The sequence below is a fragment of the Diuraphis noxia genome, unplaced genomic scaffold (assembly GCF_037042655.1).
Source record: "Diuraphis noxia isolate RWA-SAM2 unplaced genomic scaffold, SU_Dnox_SAM2 contig0001, whole genome shotgun sequence".
Lineage (NCBI taxonomy): Eukaryota > Metazoa > Arthropoda > Insecta > Hemiptera > Aphididae > Diuraphis > Diuraphis noxia.
Window position 1 is genome coordinate 71,574,531 of NW_028301711.1, and position 23,404 is coordinate 71,597,934.

At 28.5% G+C, this 23,404-nt stretch overlaps 1 protein-coding gene across 2 annotated transcripts in view; it reads right to left on the reverse strand.

Moving 5' to 3' along the window:
• Positions 1-247: 247 nt before the first annotated feature.
• atk (artichoke) overlaps positions 248-23,404 on the reverse strand; it is a 36,121-nt gene continuing 12,964 nt past the window's right edge. Inside the window, exons 2-11 of one of the 2 annotated variants that reach the window (XM_015512527.2) lie at positions 12,545-12,738; positions 8,058-9,477; positions 7,471-7,594; positions 7,144-7,340; positions 6,940-7,076; positions 6,284-6,875; positions 6,045-6,198; positions 5,644-5,847; positions 4,713-5,564; positions 248-2,676 (exon numbers count right to left, since the gene is read on the reverse strand). In XM_015512527.2, the coding sequence (XP_015368013.2) occupies positions 1,919-2,676; positions 4,713-5,564; positions 5,644-5,847; positions 6,045-6,198; positions 6,284-6,875; positions 6,940-7,076; positions 7,144-7,340; positions 7,471-7,594; positions 8,058-9,477; positions 12,545-12,702 (4,596 nt within the window). In that variant the 5' untranslated portion in view covers positions 12,703-12,738 and the 3' untranslated portion in view covers positions 248-1,918. Of the gene's footprint in view, positions 2,691-4,712; positions 5,565-5,643; positions 5,848-6,044; positions 6,199-6,283; positions 6,876-6,939; positions 7,077-7,143; positions 7,341-7,470; positions 7,595-8,057; positions 9,478-12,544; positions 12,739-23,404 lie in introns of both variants that reach the window. The other variant, XM_015512529.2, reaches the window with a different exon arrangement.

A 23,404-nucleotide genomic window follows, 5' to 3' on the forward strand; every position in this document is an offset into this window, starting at 1 on the left:
AATCAACAACTAACGAACCACATAAAATCCTTACAAATTAATTCACACAAAGATTGAAGTATAAAATGTTATTTTTTTTTTTTTGGATAATTCTGGCGTTTTTAAGAGAAAATATTAGGGTTTTGTGGATTACGGGTGTTTGATTTTTTTTTAAGTGTTATTAGAGGTATTACCTGTTCTGGTTGATTTAGGCGCAAGGCCCTGCCGTAAAGGCTATGCTAGGTTCCTAATTCATATAGTTCAGAAATAATTGAAAATAAAATATATATTTTAAACCATCAAATATAATATAATTATGATACAATTGTGCATAATACTACATTACACATACTTACACTATAATCGATGTACAATACTTATTAGAAATTACAATTTACACTAGAGGTAATATCTGGTATAGGCATTTTAGATAAAAGACTACCTAATAATTATTGAATAAAGTATATATTTTATAAGAAGTTACCATTTATTTTGATGTGTACAAAAATATAATGCTTATAATATTATTTTAATATGCTCGAAAAATTGTTAATTTTAAATCTTGGCGTGATTAGGTTCAGTATTATTTCATAGGTACGCATAAGTTATAGGTATTCATAACATTTGTTACAACTAAAAAACGACGATTTTCTAATGATTCAATTTTCTACTTATTACAATTTGAAGCGATACGATACAATATAACACAACAACTATAGTAAGGCGTAAAATAGTTATTACTACGTGGACGTGAAGTACAATATGAATGTTTATTACAAAATTACATATTCACATGTACCGATATTTAGCCATGTAGGTATATTATATCTACAACTACAATAATACAATAATTGGTCACAACCAATGCTACTGCTTAAACTAATTTTAACTATTTAAGAAAACGCTACACTATGCGTGTGTTGTATCATTCTTTCGGATGTACAATATGACAAATTGTTCGTTTACAATAAATACATTTTACTCTTTTTTACTCAATAAATTATAAAATTAGAGATAATACCTACTCACCTATTATAACATTTGAAACCAAAAGGCTATTATTGATATTTTGTATTAAGGAGCAAGCTATGCTCTTTTTGAAACTATACATTCTTTTAAATTATAAAATAATCATAACTTACTAAAAAATAATAATTTCAAAAATTCTTAGAGATGCCCTGAATAATAATCTCTCCTTTAAATTTCATCATGGATTAATCCGTTGTATCTTTGAAATTAATAGAGTAAAATGGTTTATTTTCGACGTAAAATTGGCCATGTTGTACGTTTATAAGACGAAGATAACACATAGTGTATGTGACATTCTTTTAATAAATAATAGGTGTATTCAAATATTATACATAACAGTTAAATTTATGATAAACTTCAATCAGTGGCGTAGACAGAATTTTACTTTAGTGGCTGAAAATGTGTTATGAAGAAGAGGCTTAACTATACCAATTATAGGGCATCCTTTGCATGAGTTTGATGATGATGATAATATGTAGGTCGATGACAATTGTCATTATATAGTTATGAAGCAATAATCGTAAAAATTAGAATTGTAATACAAGAGGGTTTTGTCAAACATAATACGTTCTTAGGGTACTGAATGCATTTTGAAACTTTTTGAAACATTTTTTTTTTTGGGGGGGGGGGGGATGAATCCATTTAGCCACCTCTTGGCTTCGTTACAGACTATACAAATACGAAATATGATTACAAATCGAGTAATACAATTATTGTATATTGTATACACCATAGGCTATATTATATAGGTATAACACATTGGTATGTTCAGTAGTGGTTCACTTGTATAATATAACAATGCGTAATCTAAACCTAAACAATATTACCTATTACATTATCCTATAAAGTAAAACCATATTTGTATATATAGATAGATATAGGTTATTTACTGTAATTCACGAAGGATAAATTAATAATAAAAATTATGACAGTAATAATAATATAAAATATAGGTCAGTGTACAGTATGGTATTACAAGGGTCGCGGGTGATCGTTCAAAACTGGAAACGGCCGTCAAGGCAGTCACAACAATCGCTGCCGCGGCTGAAACAGTAGGTGGTCGTCCAGCGCGGGACGCCGTAGACGAAGTCTTACTGACAAACGGTTCCACGTTTGTCTTGTTGTAGTTGACATAGTACCAGTCACTCGCTGAACTTGTCTTAAATGGCGTCGACTGAAACGCATCTGACGATCTAGTAGGCGACGGCAGTTGGTACGCTTGCTGATGGTTGTTGGCACCATTCTTCGGGTACTTTGCGTCTTCAGCTGCCGCCTGGGGCCTCTGGTACTGGGGCTGTTGTTGTAGCTGTTGCTGTTGCTGCAACTGAGGCGGGCCCTGTTGACCTGGTGGGCTCAACGTTACCTTCACGATGGATGGCTTGCCGGTCACTACTACACCACCGCCGTCTTTGTGCGACGCTGGCACCTGACCAACGGTTGCATTTTTGTACACCGGAGCCTGACCACTGGTTCCATCTTTGTGCTCCGGCAGCTGACCACCAGGTGCCAAGAAGCCGGTCAGTGACGATGGCGTGGACACGTTGACCGCTTCGGAGGTCGCTGCGGCCGTACCGGGCGCCGTTGTCGATGCTGCTGCCGCGGCCGGCTGTGTGACGGAAGAAAACTGACGCTGTTGTAGGGTCGCCGAACTCGTCGTCGTGGATCCCCCTGTGAACACATGACTTTACGGGTGTAGGTACATTAAAAAGCAATTATCACAAGGGTACGCCTAACCTAACCTGTAGCGTGGGACAAGGGAGAAGGACGTGTAATGTACGAAGAATAAAACTATTGCATAGGAATTAAAAAAAAATCATTTCTGTACAACAAGTACAATACCATTAGCTATAACCAGTTTGTTTTCAAATGAGTGCGTTTTGTGGACTAAAATATATTTTTTAATATCCATACAATTGTATTATGTAAAATTATAAATAATATGTGCTATTAATATTTGTTCACGAGTTTCGAGTACACGGTAGACATTTAATGTAGTCGTAGTGACATAGTGGTGTAATTTAAAAATTTAAAATTAACTGTATACGCCAACAGTTCGATAATAATTTGTTATCGAAATTCCAAAAAGTACGTTTTCATTATAAATTTAAAATTAGAATTTCTTTCAGCACGAAAGTACATAAAAATAGCGCAGCAAGAAATTTACTAGGCATAATCAGAATATTTTTTATTTTTTTTTGTACTGTTACATTATTATTTGCATTTCAAAACTATTTTGGTTTTTTTATATTACTATATTTATTTATGTAACCAAAGTCTCCCGTATTTTTATTTTATTGTTATGGTCACCTTACAATAATCTATAAAGTAAGGCACAAAAATCCTATATCCTATATAATTATTCTCATTGGTGCTAATTTATATATAAAAATACGTGTTTTTCAATAGAAATCTCATTAGAAACGTATGTGACTTATGCCCTTAATTCTCAATTGTTATAGAGTATAGACTACTGTTGAAATAACCACTTTAAAAACATAATAGTATATTTTTATATTCTCTAAGGTATTCTCCAGAGATGCTTTTAACGATATAGACTGAACTTTTTGGTTAAACCAGATAACTGAATATGACTCAATACCACAAATATTTTATTTAACTTCAGCATGAAAAATGATACTTGAGTGGTGATTTATTTGGGTGGGTAATTGATTTACGCCATTATGTTTGCTTAACTTGTAAGTAGGTAAAGCTACATATTAATTTATAATATAACATAAATAAAACAATTTTTAATAAATTCATAAATAAATAGTCTATAAGAGACTAACGGAGAACACTAGATTCCAAAATAGTCCCATTGATGTTAAACGGTTTTTGACGTTCTTAGGCACACAGAAGTGGCGAACTCAGATTTTTGCAGACTGGATAATATGAATTTTTCGATTCACGGACCACGTTATATAACAGTTAACATACTATAATAACTTAATCGTATATATTATGTGACACAAATAAGACAAAGGGGATATGACCCCCTTGGGGGGGGGGGGGGGCAAGCGACAATGGTGAAATAAAGATACCGATTGGCGTCGTTTATGTTTTTATAAAATGTGATATTACGTAATGTAAATATATATACATATTATAATTATATAACATACATATAATTTAAGTATTTTAAAATTGAGGCTCAATCTGCAATTTTATTTACATTTTAAATTAAATAAAAATCTAAATTATTCGTGAAGATGATACATTTAGCATTATTTCTATGACCAACTTTAAATGGTATCTTAGAATGAATAGAATAATCTTCAACGAGAGAACTGAAAAAGTTGTATATATTTACTATAAGTAATTTAATTTTATGTCGTGAAGTCAATCAAATTATAGTCAATTAGGTAATTAAAATTTTTTTTGTATATGTGTATTTTTAATTTTCCCAAACAAATTAGGGTTATTGTAAACAATTACTAGATATATCTGAGAATTACTGATATTTTTTACCCGGTACTGAAAAACTAACAAGGAATTCATCAATAGTTCAGTTTCTCACAGTGATCAGTTTCTTGGTAAGCTTGTAACATATTATGCATGTATAAATAATTAAAAATATACATATGAATACAAGAAACGTATTGCTATTTGGGATAAATATAAAATTACATTCATATGAGATAACATAGACTTCTAAAATATAATGACATTACAATTGTATTAGAACTTGGACGACATGTTATTACCTGTTGAAAGTTGAACAAGTGAAATTTCAGATTGGTTAACCGAATCATCGCTTTGTAAGGTGGTAGCTGACGACAGCGTTTGTTGCTGATTGTTGGATATATTTAGTTTAGCGGTTGGTCTAATGATCGAATTTATAGTGGCTGACTCGAATAAGGAATCACGAGTCGTAATGTTTATGAATTTAGAATAACTTAAGTCACTGCTGGAAAATCGATCATGGTGGTATGGTGATTTTGTGGTGCTGCTTAGTTGATACCGTGGAGGACTGCCAGAACCTATAATCTTATTGGATGCACTATTATTTCTGTAAATGTTTTCTACGTCATCTACATCCTCCCCATCTTCCCCAAAGAAATTATTATCTGGAGTCGTCATCAGTGGTCGGAAACCACCAGTAACTGGTAACATCGGTGCAACACTATCTTGGTCTACTGTCGACGTTCTTTTTGGCAATGAATTTCGTCTACCATCCTTGAGTCTTTTACCAGTGCCTTTAGCTTGGCCCCATATATTGTTTAAACTCAATGGTGGTATTGGTACGCCGAAAAATGTGTACGCAGTACCACCAGCATTGCTCTGCACCGAGTGGTCATCGGTGTAAGAAGAAGAGCTATTAGGTCGAGAACTGGCATACAATGTTGGTGTATCGCCGGGTACATAGTGTGATAAAATTTCAGGAGATATTGTTGATAATGTTTTCTCAGTTGAAAAACCTCTTTGGAGTTCAGTTTTGTCATTTAAATCGACAACTTCGTCGTAAAAATAATCGGTTTCTTCTGGCAGGGGTTTATTTTTATCTGATTCTTCACTGTTTGTCCACGTTGATACCTTATTTGATGTTACCATATTTGCTAAAATAGTATTTAAATATAAGTTATAACACATGTTTGTAAATTTGAGATCGATGACGCGTTTTTACGCTTCTCTCACCATTAGCAACAGAAATAGATTCAATTTCACAGCCTGGAATGTTTTCCTCTATATTGTTTGATTCTTTTTCATCACAGTGTTTTGATGTAAAAGGCATTTCCCTCAGCAATGTACCATCGGTGCATCTAGGGCCAAAACTGTCAGCTGTCGTTCTTAACCACGACTGTAACCACTTCATGTTACAAGCACAGTGTACTGGATTACCTATGTATACATAATAATGAATTATAAAACAAAATAAAAATGTTATTCGGTAAGTTTATAATATTAATTTATTGTTTAAAAAGCTTTACTGTAGTATTGTTAATGCATACGAATCATATAACACAGAACTAGTATAAGAAAAATGCGACTGAAGTAAAATCAATTATATTATAATATGTATAAAAAATTAAAATCACCATCGACATCCAAACGAGATATTGTAGGTTTGATACTGTTAAACGTCGATTCTGAGAGTGAAGTCATCTTATTGTCCCGTAAGCTTAATACTCTTAGGCGGCTCATTCCTTCAAATGGGTTTCCAACAATATTGCACAGTCGGTTGTTATCAAGCTAGAACAATAAAAATGTATGTATAATATTTTTATGAACATATTATACAACAATAATTGTTGTAAGAATATCTTATACAACTAACTTTTAACATGATTAATGAGTGCATATTTTGTATGCTTCTAGTGGTTATTTGTTTTAATTTGTTATGGCTTAAATCAAGAACTTCCAAGTTTCTTAGATTATTTAAACCCGATTTCTCCATCCCATTCAAATAATTGTGGCTCAAGTTCATCATAATTAAATTTGGTATACCAACAAATGCATCACTAGCTATCTCATTAAGTTGGTTTTGTTGCAGTTCGACAATTTGTAACATTGGTAGGTTTACCATAGCTGCACTTGGTAAGGATACCAATTTGTTTCTAGCCATTTTTACAACCATGAGATTTGGCAAGCTTTGAATTCCATACGAAGGTAATGTATTAAGATTATTTCCTTCCATTTCTAAAATAGTCAGATTTGGTAGCTGTTGGAAGGCCCCTTCATTTAAAATGTTTAAGTTGTTTTCTGATAAATACAACTCTTTCAAGTATGGCATTGATGAGACCATTCCACTTTTCATTTGTTTAATTTCGTTATTTCTTAAATCTAAAATTTTTAAATTTGGATTCGCAGCTAATGATGACGGAAAGTCCGATAAAGAATTATGAGAAATAGATAGTTCTTCAAGTTCCCTAAATAAATAAACAAATTATTATGCATCGATGTAAATAGTTAAATAGTTTTATTTGAACTTACTTATTTACAGAAAAATATGATTCATGAATTTCAGTAAGTCTGTTATGACTTACATCGAGTTTTTTCAATTTTTTATTATTAGCCAACAGAGATGGCTCTAAAATCTCTAATCTATTACCTTTCAAATTTAATTCGTTCTAAAAAACAATATAAATCAGATATTGTTTGTATTTTTTGTATTTAATTTTATTTCATTAAACTTACAAGAAGAGGCAACTCCTTAAAAGTATTCGGATGTATGCTTAATAATTTATTGTCATTTAATGTTAGAATTTCTAATTGGTTCAATCCACTGAATGCTCCATTATCCAGTTGTTGCATTGAATTACCACCCAAATAAAGCCAACGCAATAAATTTAAAGCAGTCAATGAATTTGATGGTACTCTATGAATACCATTATCTAAAGAAATAAATTCAATTTATAATCTAACATTTAAAATATAATATATTATTATAATATTATTTTGGAATCAGAACTTATGACAAAGTAACACATATACATATTATAAGCAAATTACTTAATATGTTACCTGAAACATCAAGAAGCTTCAAGGCTGGTAAATGTAAATCAGTTGAACTATCACTCGGCAAGCTCATTATTTTGTTGTGAGATAAATATAAGTATTCGATAGCTCTTGGCATACCACCAACAAACTGTAAATCGTATTTATATTTCATTTTGAGTTTATTCATAGCAATAAGGATTTAAAAATATTTAATATTACATTTGTTGTGATGTTTATGATAAAAATTGTATGAATTTTTAATATTTATTTTTTTATTTACAACCAATAAGTTTAAATACAGAAAGAATATAAACAATTTTTGAATATGATAATGTTTTCATGAAAAATAAATGTGTGAATAATACTGTGGTTCTCAGATTAAAAATGTGTTATAAAACAACATATATGACTAAATTTGTGGTTCAAAATAAAAGCATTGAAAGAAATAATAAATTGAACTTAGGTGTAACGAGAATGTTTAATCAGAATAATAATAGGATAGGAATTAACTAAATAAATTTTGTTTCTTCAGGAAACTAAATTTATATAATTATTACATTTGTATTTTCTAAAGTAATAGGTATTAAATATAACTAAAATAAAATACATACTTGGTTAAGTTTATTGTGACTTGCATCAAATTCATACAAATGATATAAATGTGATAGTGTTAGAGAATTTATGGAATCTATGTTGTTATGAGATATATTGATATGTTCTAAATTTGGAGTATCGATAAAAGTGGTCGGATCCAACGATGAAACAATATTGTGACTAATATCAAATCGTCTTAATGATGGTAATGTAGCTAGCATACGGCGCTCTAGTTTGTCAAATTTGTTAAACGATATGTCAAGCCCTTTTAACATAGGTAAATTCCATAAAGGAATTGCTAGATAATTGGAAAGTGAATTATTGGATAATCTCAATTCTCTCAACATTGGCATAGCGGTGAATGTTTCCCTGCCAACCCTTTGTAGTTTATTATGTTCTAAATACAACATTTCTAGCCTTGAATGGCCCTGTACTGATCCGTAAATAATGTCCTGTAACTGATTCCTACTGACATCCAAAAAACGAAGTTTTGGAAACATGTCTAAGATTAGTCTTATTGTCATCGCATTGTCTATGGAATTTTCTGATAGCCATAATTCTTCTAGATTATTGTCACGGACGGGTGTGAATGACTCTGGGTGGATGTGGCGTACTTGATTTTTGCTTATATCGATTGACTTTAGATTGGGCATTCGATGGAAAGCACCCCTGCGTATGTCACTTATCTTATTCGTGGAGAGATAAACGTGACGTAATGATGGTATATCTACAAACGTGGCTTCATTAATGAATTCTAATTCATTTCTATCTAGTCTTATTGTAGTCAAAGAGGTCAAATCTCTAATTGCTCCTCCGATATTAGACGCATCAGCTAACTTGTTTCCGACCAATGATAGTTCAATAAGTGATGGCAAGCGAGCGAAAGCTCTAGGATGCATCCACGTGATCCCACAATCCGTAAAATTCAACAAAAATAGTCGAGGCAAATCCTGTATAGTGCCTACATCCAATTTTTGCATTTTTGGAGAACCAGTAATATGTAACTGCTCTAGAAATGGCAACCCCAAGAAATTTCCTGTTCCCATGTTTATCAGCGAAGATGCTTCGATTTGAACATACCTCAATCTAGCTAAACCAGATATTATTGGTAGTCGCGTCAATGATCCTGCAATTAGCGATAACGCTTCTAGTCTAGGTAATACCATTAAACTTTCCTCTGGAAAACTTCTAAGTTCTGCTTCTACAATGAACAATTCTAAAATACTTGTTTCTTGATCAGACAACCAATTGGTGGCAACTTTTTGAATTCCATTTTCACGTAACATTAATCGTATAATTTTTAAAGTTGAAAAAGCATTGGCAGGAATTGACGAAATGGCATTATTTTCCAATATTAGTTCGTCAATTGGATCAGTTACGGATGAGGCTAACTGCTTCAACTCATCCAATATGGTCTTTGAATCTCCATGACTACACCTGCAATTTGATTAAGTATCAAGAAAATTATTCATAGCCCGTAAAAAAAATATATTAATATTAAAATAATCAATTACAAGCATAATTTAGATAAGCTAACGTGAGGAAATAATAATTGTTCTCAAATTATTGTTCTTTTCTTACATTTGTATTAGGAAAAAATAGAAAATATTTCATAAAAGCATCGTTCACACTTAATGAGTTTTTTGTTATCAATAATTAGGTGCTTCGAAAATATAATATACTCAATCCGTGCACTTTGTAGCTCATTAAAGATCTTACTTCTTAGGTAAGTATATGTCTCAAACTATGTCGTAAATTCATTCCCCGCGGGCTGTGATTATGCTAACAGTTTATTTTTATATTTATAGATAGATAATAGTTAAAATATTAAAATATATTGAGTAATAATCTTACAATGATATTCAATTAAGTTTATCATTTTGTAATTTTATTTATTTTATCGAGAAAAATCTGAATATTCAAATATTCAATTGAATTATATTTGGGCCTATCACTTTTAACTTAGCCTATTTTCTGTTTATAGGTCTAATATTATATCTCAGTATCAAATTTTGTCACAATCGGTCCAGTCGCTTAAGAACGCATGAAGGACAGACAGAAATCCATTTTTATATAAATTGATTTTATATTATTTGAATAATTTATTAATTTAAATTTGTTATTGTGATTATGATTACTTTATTATATTAATTATATATTATATTATACCTATACAGCAATAAAAATACAATGTACATATATCTCAATCGTTATCTCAATTGATCGGGGTATCATCGATAATTTGCTAAGCTTCCAATATATAAATATATTGCCATCTTATTGTATATTATACTATAGATTAGTAAATTAACAATTATTGCATCATACTTAGGTACACTTATCTACGGGAAAAGCGTCATTTATATCATACTTGCAATTGAACATCATATTTAAAAATAGGGGAAATATAACTATTTAGAATCTATAATTTATAAAAGTAGTTGTACAACTATATAATAGGTATTATATACCTGTAAAGCATAAGCTATAGGCGCTATTGCTAAAAACTAAAATCTATACATTTGATTTTGATATAGTAATTTATTAACTACTTATTATTATTTTAATAATATATGAATAGGTACTATACATTTTGCCAAGTAGTATACTGCCAGATAGGTTTAAATAATTTGAAAAGATTTATGGTTATTCGTAATTTATACCTACTAAAAGGTGTATAAGTATGAAATAATAATTTAAATAGATATTTAATTCAAGTTATAGTGCAACTGAATATAATTGAATCCAATTTATATAGGTAATTCCATTAATATTTTTAAATGTTAAAATATTTTAATTATTATTGTTAATACCTATATTTGATAATTATTATAATGTGTAGGTAATAGCAGTTCCCATGGACGAATTAAAATAAATACATATTTATAAATTTCACAGCCCACATAAATAGAAAGAAAACCTCAAGATAAAAGTATAAATTATATAGACATTAAGGCATTAATGAATTGAAAGTCAATTTACTTGTGGACATGGTATACGTATTTTAACAACGAAATCGTGAAAAACATTCTTAGCGTTAGACGATGAAATCTATCTTATTACGTTTACCTATTGTGTAGCAGTGTAGGTAATAAAATAATGACGTGTCGATAAAATCGCAAGAAAAAAAACAACTTATAGTCACACGTATAGGTATTTACTATACAGTAATAGATAATAAAAACGTTTCTAGAAACCACCACGACGCATGGCGGTGTACCTACCTATACGTGCAAATAATACAGATAAGATTAGTTTTGCTACAACCACTACATAGGCGCAACCAGAGGCCAAACACTGAGGGTGCTAAAATTATACAACAACACCAACTCGTGGGGGATTCGCCCCCACACCCCAAAATACCATATTTAAATTTTTTAACTTTACTAAAACCATTCTTAAATGAACCATAAAACAATATACCAACATTAGGTATATTTAATACAAATCAAATTCATTATGTACCCAACTCACTCAATCATTCATAGAAAGTAGGTATATACAATTTATTTTAAAGTATTAATATAAGGCATTAACGACATTAACAATTAATATTAGAATGTAAAGAATACTTTAGAAATATAAGTATCCACGAATAATATTTTTAAATAACAACAATATAACTAAAATTGTTATTCTTGATTATTTAATATGTAATTTCATCCAAATTTGAACTTAAAATAGCTATAAAAAGATACTGTGCTTGTATAGTTTTTAGATTTTTTTTTGAAGCAGAATCAACTACGTACATGGAACCTTGTTTTAAATTTTCAATCCTTAGCTATAAATAGATTTAAAAAGATAAATTTTATATGAATTTCCAACTCAAAATTGCAAATTTCCGTGATTTTTACGTAGTTTGTCAAAATTTGAACTTTAAATGCTTATTAAAAAAAATGTTGACTACATTTTGAAGCTTTTTTATCCAACGAATTAAATTTTATTATCATTTATACAAAAAAAAAACTAAAAAGATCGAAAATTATAAATGTTTATAATAACTAAAAAAAAATTGAAATACTTAAAAAATGTTATCAAGTATAGAAAACGCCGGTATAAATATTGAGTGAAAATTTCATGTGTCTACGGTAATTTGTTTTAGAATTACACCATTATCAAAATTCGATTTTTCTCAAATTGATTTTGGGTAAAAATTCCCGTTTTTCCTAAATTTATTTTCCTGGTGCTTTTGAAAACTAATGGGAAATTAAAAATTCGACTTCCCCAGTGCACAAACTAGGTGCACATTCCAACCAGAAAAGCTACTGAAGTTGAAAATCGAAGCATTATTTTGACAACTAGACGTGTACACAGACCAAAAAAAAAAAACACACACACACAACATTGTAAAATCAATACATTTTATCGCTCCGCTTAGAATCTAAAATTAAAACGTTTTCCAGTATAGAAATTCCTGTGGACGCCACTGTACCACCAAACTCATACTTTTGACCTTGTACATGGTTCAAAGGTTCAGATCACGGATCAGAATTCGAACACTCACCAAATCTGTATTTCGTTGTCTCGGCTGGAACACTTGCACCGCCGGATGGCATCATTGGGCTGTGGGCACGTAGCCGCCGCGACACGCGGCGTCCTCGCAGTCACAGCTATGATGACGATGACCCATAGCAGTGCCAGCAGACCTTCGGTGGACCGCATTGCGTCGTCATGACCTCAACCGGCCACTATCTTCTCCTGCGACCCAAATTAATTACTGTTAATTTCGCAAATAAAAAAAATTATAATAAATATTAATTGACGAATAACTAGGCATCTTAAGAATGTATGACGTTCGATTGATCCCGTGAACGTTTGCCTATTCGTCTAAATAATCTTGGGTATAGTATCTATATGTATATAAGCTACCTATGTTTTTAAAGGTCGAAAATCATAAATTCCTATTCAATGGTAATGTAGGTATAGTATAATCAAAATCCAAAGATGGATCATGGATATAACGTGCATATATTATGTTTGTTTTTATATTTATACGATATCTTATCATTTTTATCTGAGCACTAAGGAAAGTTTAAATATGGACTATTTAAATTAAAATCAACCTAAATGGCTAGACATATTTATAAGCATTAAAATAATTGAATACTAAGCAATAAAATTAATTATTTGTATTCTTATGAGGTAATGATGGTAAATATTAATAATGCTAATATATTTTAAAACTCTATTGGTGCATATATTTATTTAAATAACTTCAGTTGACATTATTGACAACATTTTTAAATTTTAAATTTAAATTTATAAATTTATTAAATGTAATAAATACTAAAAATTATTTTACCATTCCGGTTAAACTGCACTAAAATATCAGCATTGTATTTTGAATAAGGGCTACTTCAAAATAATTACTCAAAATAACTAGATACTGTGTATATTTATTTTAGAATTAATAAGTTATAGTAGTTATACGTTAATCCGCACCTGCAGCTAGCGTATTGTGATAACAGGGAATACTGGATGACTTCTAATCTTATTGATTACCTATACAGTCTACACTTTATATAGTTATAACACAGAATATAACAATATTATAATAATATATAATAATTTATTATAATATATTATAATCTGGTTATTAGGGAAATCAAATACTGCCAACAACTAGTCTGCAAATGTGAGTACATACTGCAGGTTATAACATTTAATGGCATATACAGTGAACAATTTCAGTGTGGACCAATTTTACCATGAGTCAAAATTCTCAATGGGAGTGGAATCATAATTATGATTTAAGTACATTATCAAAGGCGCCTACAGGGGGGGGGGGCAAGCTGGGGCATTTGCCCCCCCTGGCTTTTTCAAAATATTTTTTTTAATTGAACGTTTTAATATAAATTACTATATAGTATACAACAAATTGAAAGTGGTTATAAAAATAGTATAGGATACCATTAAAAACATTAAAAACATTAGATTAGATTTAATTGATCTAATTAATAATAACAAATATTATGAAGAAAATGTTTATCGTTTCGGAAGAGATGTGAGACGATTACAATTTCTTTTTGAGGATTAGTTACCTTTACCTTTTTCTTATACCTATATGTATCTAATACCTAAATTAATTATAAAATAAGTTGTAATTATAATAAAATATAATATATTGTATACGAGTATAATAAAAAAGGTTATTATTTTAAAACACCTAGTAAAATTATAAAATTTATCCTCAAATCCTAACATTGCCCCCCTAGAAAAATTTCTATGGGTCTATGTACATAATATTAACAAACAATACTTTTAGGTCATTTAAAAACTTAATACTTTATAGGATTTATTTATAATTGCAGCCCAATATTGGAATAAAATATTATGAATGAAAATCATACTAGGAACATATATTATCTACACTTAAAACAATAAGTGTGCCATTTCTGATGCTCTTAATGTAGGCCCTAAGTTGCTTATGGCAAAACCATGACTAGAAAATGTATAAACCTGAAACACTGGTATAAAATAATGTATTATAGATAACTCAAACATATTTATCGTTGATCAATCAGCAAAAATAATTGTAATTACCTAATTTCGATAATTTGCATAGACCCTTTTAAGAACTATAAATTCTGCGGATTGTTAAACTTTATTAAATCTATTAGCTCAGGTTCTAAAAAGAACTAGATTTAGTGCATAGAATTGAATTTCCCTTCAACTGGATAGGGTAAAATCGTTTTAAATACCGTATGCTAGTTTATACGTACAAGTTATATTATTATAGTATTCTATTGGTAATATTGTTGCAACACAATCGTTTACATGCTTTCACACGATGTATATTTTATATTCAGAGGAGAGTACTACTTTTTTACAGTAATTTTAAATTTTTACGATTAGTCATATTTAACAGAGCACTACTTTAATTTACTCTATAATCGGCTCAAAATACGAGTATAGACTGTATTATATACATACGAGCTACGATATTACACTCTCCAGTGGTTCGATGTACGACCTATGGTACAATTATTATTTATTATGCAGTAAGTATTATGTGGGTATACAATATTACAATGTACATTATTGTACAGCATAATATAACGCTATTTGACCGTTGTCTCGGTCGTTTGCGACTAGCGTTTTGATAAATTGTATAAATTAGTGTACCTATAATAAATGTATAACGAATATAATTTAAATTTATTAGGTACTGCTGGCTAGCTACTGCCTATAACATAAAAGTATTAACTACCTACAATAATATGTGAATGTGATTACTGATTATGTATAGATAAACGTACAAACAATGTATGTATATTTCAACTTAATCTATAGAAATACAGTACCTATTATAGTCATCATAATAGTCACATATTACACAATCATAGTAGGTATAATTATTTATTCGTTGGTATATACGAATATTTTGAATTTTAATGAAACGCAAGATTAGATCGGTTTCCTTCCTCAGTTTCACGTGTTATATATGTTATACAGTATAACTTATACCGTTTTGTTTTTACATATATAATATTATACATATAGTATAAATCGCGTATCACACTTTCACGATTATGACTCTCGTTTTGAGTTCACGCCAGATTAGATAATATAAATAACATCTAACCTATTACACCCAAATATAGTATTATGATAGTATTTTGTATTTATATACAATAATATTTATCTATGTTTTTAATTATAATTATGATAAACAGTAATAGAAGTGTCAACGTCAGTCATGAGGCACACATAATATTTAAAAATAAACGATGTTTATCGTTTAAATCAATTTCAGTTATTATATAGGTACCTGTTTTTTTAGAGGAAATCTCGTGTCTGTGTAGACAGTTTACAATATGGAAGATGTCCAGTGTAGAAAAACAGGTCACTGTAATTAATTAAAATATATTTATCAATGAATAAGAAAAACGATTGTGAATGGAAACTATCTGTCATTATATTTTATATTTATATTTATAAGAATATTTATATTTAATGATTTAATTTACCATTAAAGTAATATGTTAGGTTAAATTTAATTTTTCCAAAAACCAACCGTATACATTTTAGTATAATTTCATATGTAGGTATCGGCTTCTATCTATCACTTAAATGTACCTAGTTACATATAATATATCTTTTCTCATTATTTTAAGTAAAATTATAACCAAATAAAATAGACGATAATTAATTTTTAAATTAATTAATTACATAATTTTGAACATAACAATAAGGACACTTATTATGTTTCTTTTTTGTTGTTGACATGTTGTTATTTAAAATATAAAAATATAAATATCGAATTTTAAAATAAATTATACATAAGCAATTAAGTTCACGAATAAGATAGTATTTCAGCTTTTATATGAGGTATATATTTTGGATGTATTTAATGAGAAACCCATAGCCAGTAGGTATAAATATGACACTATAGTCTATAATTCAGTGGAGATTAACGTTTTTGAAAGAAAAACAATTACTTTGAAAATAAAATATATATAGATATTAGATATTCTGATATTCATAAACTTTTTTTATATTCATAACCCACTCAATCTCTCACAAATTCAAAATTCTATTATTTTATACATTGTATCATATTTTAATTGATAATATTAATAAATAGGTACCACCGGCAACCAATATGATAATTAATAAAGAACATATTTCAAGTTAATAAATTATTTTATGTTATTATACCCACCCATCCTTTATTTCCAAAGTGTAGCGATCGCTACACCTAATAATAGGGTAGAGTGCCACTACCCCACTGGAAATAGCTAACATTTTAACGTTTATTGAGTAGGTAGCTATGAATGTAAGATACCTATATTAATATATTATGTTAAAGAATGGTTTATACGACATACGAGCTAAAGTGAAACATTTTAATTTAAAATATTCGTAACTTATATGGTTAATTTGAGTCGACTATTCAACAAACATAATATAATATAAGTATTCAGAAATGAAAATTAATAATTTTCTATTAATTTCTATTCATAAATTTAAAACGAATCTATTACTATAGTTTTGTGAAACTCAGTTTGTTCAATAAAAAAAAGTTATAATCCTTATCCTTAGTACCTACTTTAGTAAATAGGTACTTGACAGTTGACATATATGACACTATAATACGTAATAATAGCTAGTATTATTTAGTGGTAAAAATTTCCTAATTATTTAGATCACGCAATACGTCGATTTTCAAGTCAATTTTCACTATATTATGACATTTTTAAACATTATTATTCCTATGGTATATATTTTAATATTACACTACTATACAGTTCTACTACTGCTAATTATATGCAGACAGACTTAGTTGAAATATTGTATTTCATTTTACACATATAGGAGTACCTAGCATTATATGTATCTAAATATAATATAAAGCCACTATCTGTATAAGTTTTGTTAGGCTAATCAGGCTGGTGAGCTGTATAATTATATACGAATACAGTACACACATCGAATAAAGCTGTTAATTAATTTAATTTTTCTTTCTCTCTGCATTTATTAAACATATTTGGGTCTTCGCAATTCCTCACTTCACCGTCCACACAATCCATAGGTTTTCCATTTTCTTCTCTTCCCACATAACTTCATGTTCAATTCGTCATAACTTGTTTTCATTCATTTTCCCTTCCACAACAAGGTATATTCCACTATTGTTTATAAGACAACGGGTTCCTAAATTATAGCTTGAATAGGTACATAATATTATAGGTATACAAGTATAATACTATAATTCTTTAAATTATAATATGACCATAGACTGCAGCTAACTCCACATACCTAATTTTACCTTCATCACTCGTTTGAACATTTTTAATTTGCACTTCTCCGTGTTGTTCTAGTCTTTATTAATGAGCTACCGTTTTATTAGTTTTATAAATAATTATAATACATAATATACGAAACAGTTATCTACCTACTAATTAACACGTTTTAAATATGTCAGTAATCACGATTCAGAATCAAAGCAGTACCTAGTAGTTATTACCTACCAACATGTCTAGGTACTTACCGGAAAATAGCAATAAATTATTATGTGCCATATTTCTTTCAGTTATAAAAGTAATATAATATAATATATATTACATATATGTAACCGCAATAGAAACAATTTAGAATTTTAGATAAACAAAAAAAAATTCTTTTCCGTAAACTGATAAAAATCATATGTCACAGCTACCCACCCTTAGGAGTTGAAAAAATAAGCTATAAACACCCTGCATGCCTCAATGAGTTTCTTTATATAATTTTTAATAAAAACAGACCATTCTTTAAGTCTATTAATTTCGGAAGAATTTTACCTGTGTATACAATATAATGATGTGCTTTAAACAAATAAAGTTTTTACATTTCAATAAAATAATTGAAATTATTAAAAATTTAAACTTAAAATGTCTGTAAAAATAACCATGTTATATTATATTGTTGTAATTATCGATATATTAATAAATTTACAATAATTAATAAACAACCGTGAATGAAGACATCACAATTAGTTCAAATAAGTAGTGTGTCGACATCATGAAATCACATAAATTAGCATAATATTGTCAAATCAATGCACTATACTTATAGACATGCTAGAAACACACACGGTACCAATATCTTGGATCTAAGTCAGCGGTTCTCAACTTTTTTATAGTCACGTATACCACTTACACAATTTGAAAATTTTTACGTACCACCTGACCATTTTTTTTTTGCTTATTAATAATGTATACGTTTATGTTATATGTATAAAATTTTGTTAATAAATTAATTTTTTATAAAGGTAGATTTTCTTCACGTACCACCTATGAGCTTTCTGCGTACCACATGTTGAGAACCGCTGATCTATGTGACAAGTGTGTAAACGAAGTCCAGGAGTAGGTCGCCTTGTGTGAAGTGTTGTTCCTGTCACAGTCATATACGTACATATACGTAAGCATTAGGTATACCTTTATTTATTTATTAACTATAATTTATTACCTATTTAGATCTTAGGGGTATATTGCTATTTTAAATTATAACAAAGTAAAAAATCTACTTTTAGATTTTTTAGTTATAATATTAAATATCTGAGAATCCTTGTTTTAAATTTTTAATTCTAAGCTGTACACATTATAAATTTTTAACTACAAAATCATTTGAACATTTTTGAAACTTTAATAAATGACATACCTATTTGAACTTTAAACACTCTTTCTGTAAAAACTCACACGCATCATTGTAAAATCAATCATTGGTCACTCCACTTGGAATTTAACAATCGCAAAAATGTAGAATTTTGATTTTATCAATATGCATAAAATTGTCTAAATATTTTGACTCTTTTTGAATTATTCATAGACTTTTTTTTTTGTAAATGTAAAAAAATAATTATTTTCCATTAAGGTTCCTCGTAAGTTTATCTAATAGCAACTCAAAAATATTTAAGATATACAGGCATGTTTTTTTTTCATTTAAAGTTTAAATTTTGACAAAATATCGAACATTTGAAAGTTTTAGATATAGGTACATATACAAAATGTCCATTTTTTATTGCTAAAGTTTTAAAATTTTAAACATGATTACCTACTCATAGTGTTCGTCTTATGGAAAGATTTAAAATATCAAAATAAGTTCTTATTATTTTTTATTTACAATCATTTAAATTTCAAATGTTAATAAAATTGGATATTTAAACAACAATTAATGTAATTTTTTTAATGTTGTAATAATAAATTACAATATAACTATTAATTACTATAAATATCGTATATAATGATAGTCAAAACTACTTAATGAAGATATACCACACAGTAAACTTCCCCGGTTTTAATTTTTTAATGAGAGTAATATTGGATAGTGGATAATAAAAATTGCTTGAAAACGTTGCTCCGTCGTTTGTCGCGATATCGTGGTTATGTGAGACGTCGTAAGAACATTATAGAAATATTTTGAAAACATTTCAGAAACATAGTGAATGATATTCAATGCCAACGATTACGGTATATGTATCAGGAACGTATGTTGAGATTGTGATGTCTGTTGAAACGGGCAGTCGTATTTACAACTGCCGCCAATACCTCCACTGACAACGACACCAAAACCGAAGAACGAGTAGCTGCTAGTTCATGCGACCCTAGTACTGCGGACTTGTTTCGTCGGCGTATCGTTCACGTTGTCACAATATATTGTGATATAATATTAATAATATATATAATAGTATATATAATATATATACAATAATATTAATACTATAATATATTCTCATTATGAGAATGAAAACATTATAAAAATGTAAAATGTAACAAAATATAGACACTCCTTTAACTTTAAAAAATAATACAATGATGATTAACGAACTAATAATTCGCTTTTTACTGAAAGAACGTAATAAAAACAGCATTTTTAGCCCTTTTTTTATTACCTATACTATTATATTATCAAATTCTTTGTTTGTTCGGATTTAGTTCAAAATCTATCCAATGGATTTTGATGAGTTTTTTTAAAAATATTCCTCATGACACATACGTGCTATAGGTACCAGGCTATGCTTTGTTCAAATTTTTAATATATTTATTAACTTTTTAATAAATTTACATACATACTTAAGTATAATTTGCTCACATATTTTTATATGTGCGAAATAAAAATTATGTAAATTACGTATTTGAGTTGTGCCTGTATAGTGTCCTAAATCTTTATGTAGGTATATATATTTAATGTGTTTAAAATATTTAACTTAAGAAATAGGTATATTATTAAATTTTTATTGTGTTATTTAAAATAACTGTACTTAATTTAAATGCATGAGGGTGCAATATGAAAATGTCTATTGCAATTTACATCATAACAATATTCATAATGAACTTAAAAACAATTATTGCTGCCATTCGTGGATATTCACGCGCGGTCTATTGAATTCCGGAATAAAAATCCCCAACACCAGGCCAAAAAATCCTTAGATTACATTATGACAATATGACTCACATGAAAATGATTTATATAAATATTTTTTACAAATAGATTTATTATATATTTTACTTATCATTCAAAAAATGAATATAGGAATATAGCACTCTGAAATAAAACACTACGTTTACTATAATAATTTGACGATAAAATTGTATAAAGGATAAGAACTTCGAATGTTCAATAATCAATATAAATTTCAATTCAATAACTAACTATGATTATAATTATCAAAATATGTTTATATACCTACTATTTTTTTGACAGTTAAAAATCTACTGTGAGTATAAATGTATTATTAAATATTGATTATTATATTATTATTATCACCTATATTGTATGTCATATTGACTGGATCGTTCGAAATCTTAATTTAAATATATTAAGATTTTATTTAAAATTATTTATAACATTGTATAATATAGGTACCTATTTGTAATTCAATATTAAAATTATTTTCATATGGTCGTGAGTAAAATTGTAGTCTAAGGATTTTTTTCCTGTGGTCGTTCGTCAGGAATTTTATTTCAATTGCCGATCTATCGTATCGATTTACAGTGAAATGTAATATTATAGATTCTTAATTACTAAAAAAAAAAATAGTGTGATTTCCTACTTTTAACCTGATAGTACCAACTATATATTTATATAATTTGATAACAGAAACCACCCTTAACGTTGAGTATTTTTTCTGCTCTAAAAAAGTATCGTAACAGAAAAAAATCTCATCATCATAAAATCAACATAGGTATACGAATAAGTACATTACTTTCTCCATTTACAATTTAAAAAACTTAAAACACAAATTTTTATACAAACTGTACAGTCATTTTTTTCAGAGCCAATTATTCAATATAAAACCTTTATCATTAAATTTACTTTCTAATAAAATGTTCATCCAAAAAACTTATTAATGCGTTATGACTAAAGATTATATTATTACTAGCTGTATTACTCGGTTTCACCCGTGTGCAGTTTTGTTACGTAAAATATTTCAAAATTTAACACATTTACTGTCTCACCCGAGGAGCGAAGAATAGGTACCCATGGTGAAAAGTATATCTCGATATTTTAGTTTAAGGCTTATTAAAAGCAAAATAATTTAAACTATACAGTATGTCCCAGAAATTTCGCATAATCCTAATAATATCTCAACGGCATATTTAATATTTTTTCGAGAGCGTTTCTCAATCTAGGGGTCGCCATCACCTTGATTAGGGGTCATGTAGGTCAAAAATAAAAAAGCCCGATTTATAAAATGGACCTTTTTATTTAAAATTGTTTATTGAACAAAATAATAATAATAGTAATAATAAAATAAGGATATACTTAAAAATTAATAAACGTTTAAAATAAATAATTAATATTATAGAAAACGTAATATTTTATTTCAGGGTACTACCTATATTAATTTTTGGAATAATTAGTATAATGTATAATTTACCTATTTGTAAAAAATATTTATATAAATCATTTTTATGTGAGTAATAATATAATCTGGGAATTTTCTTTCCCTATGGTCGGGGATTTTTTCTTGGAACGTGCGCGGAATTCAATGTCCATCACGACCGGCAGGATTTGAGCTTATTTACTAGGTCTATTTGTTCTAGGAAGTTCTATAAATATACTTATTATAAATTCTATATTTATTATTGATTTATGGTCAATGCTAATATGCATAAACTAGTGCATGAATGTCTAAAAATAGCAGCATTATTGCAGCTATTTGTTTATCTCTTCTAGAAGGTTCTAGATCTATCGCGATCAGTCACGGAATACCCGAAATATCCCAAGCAATTATACGTATGTACATTTATTAAAAATTTAATAAATATAAATTTGAATAAAACTTAGCCTATAACATTTATGGAATCATGAGGAATATTTTTAAAAAATTCATCTAAATCCGATGGATAAATTTTGAGTTAAATCCGAATAAACATACATACAAAGAATTTAATAAAATAGTTTAGATATTTAGAAGTATAGATGAGGTTGTCTCCCTTATTATTTCATATGCTGCCTGCCATGTCTATTATAAGATGATTGTTATTAATCGTTGATTATGTTAATTACACCAATATGTCGAAATTACCTGCTATTACGTCATGAAAATGAAATATGAAATACCTATTTACAATACTACAATAAGTAAATTATTATCTATATTATTATTTTAATCATTAGTAACATATATTAATATATTATATATTATACATATAACAAATTACTGAGCATATAATAAAATGATAAAATGTTGCTATAGAAAGTTTTAATTTAACATTTTAAACATTTTATGTTTTTGTATACTCAGTTACTAAATGTGTGTAGCTTACGAACTACATACGTCATGTTAAATATAGATATTTATTTAAAAAAAAAAAACACAAACTATAAAGATGTTAACAATAATTTTACATTTTTAATTGTACACACAAATTTATTGACA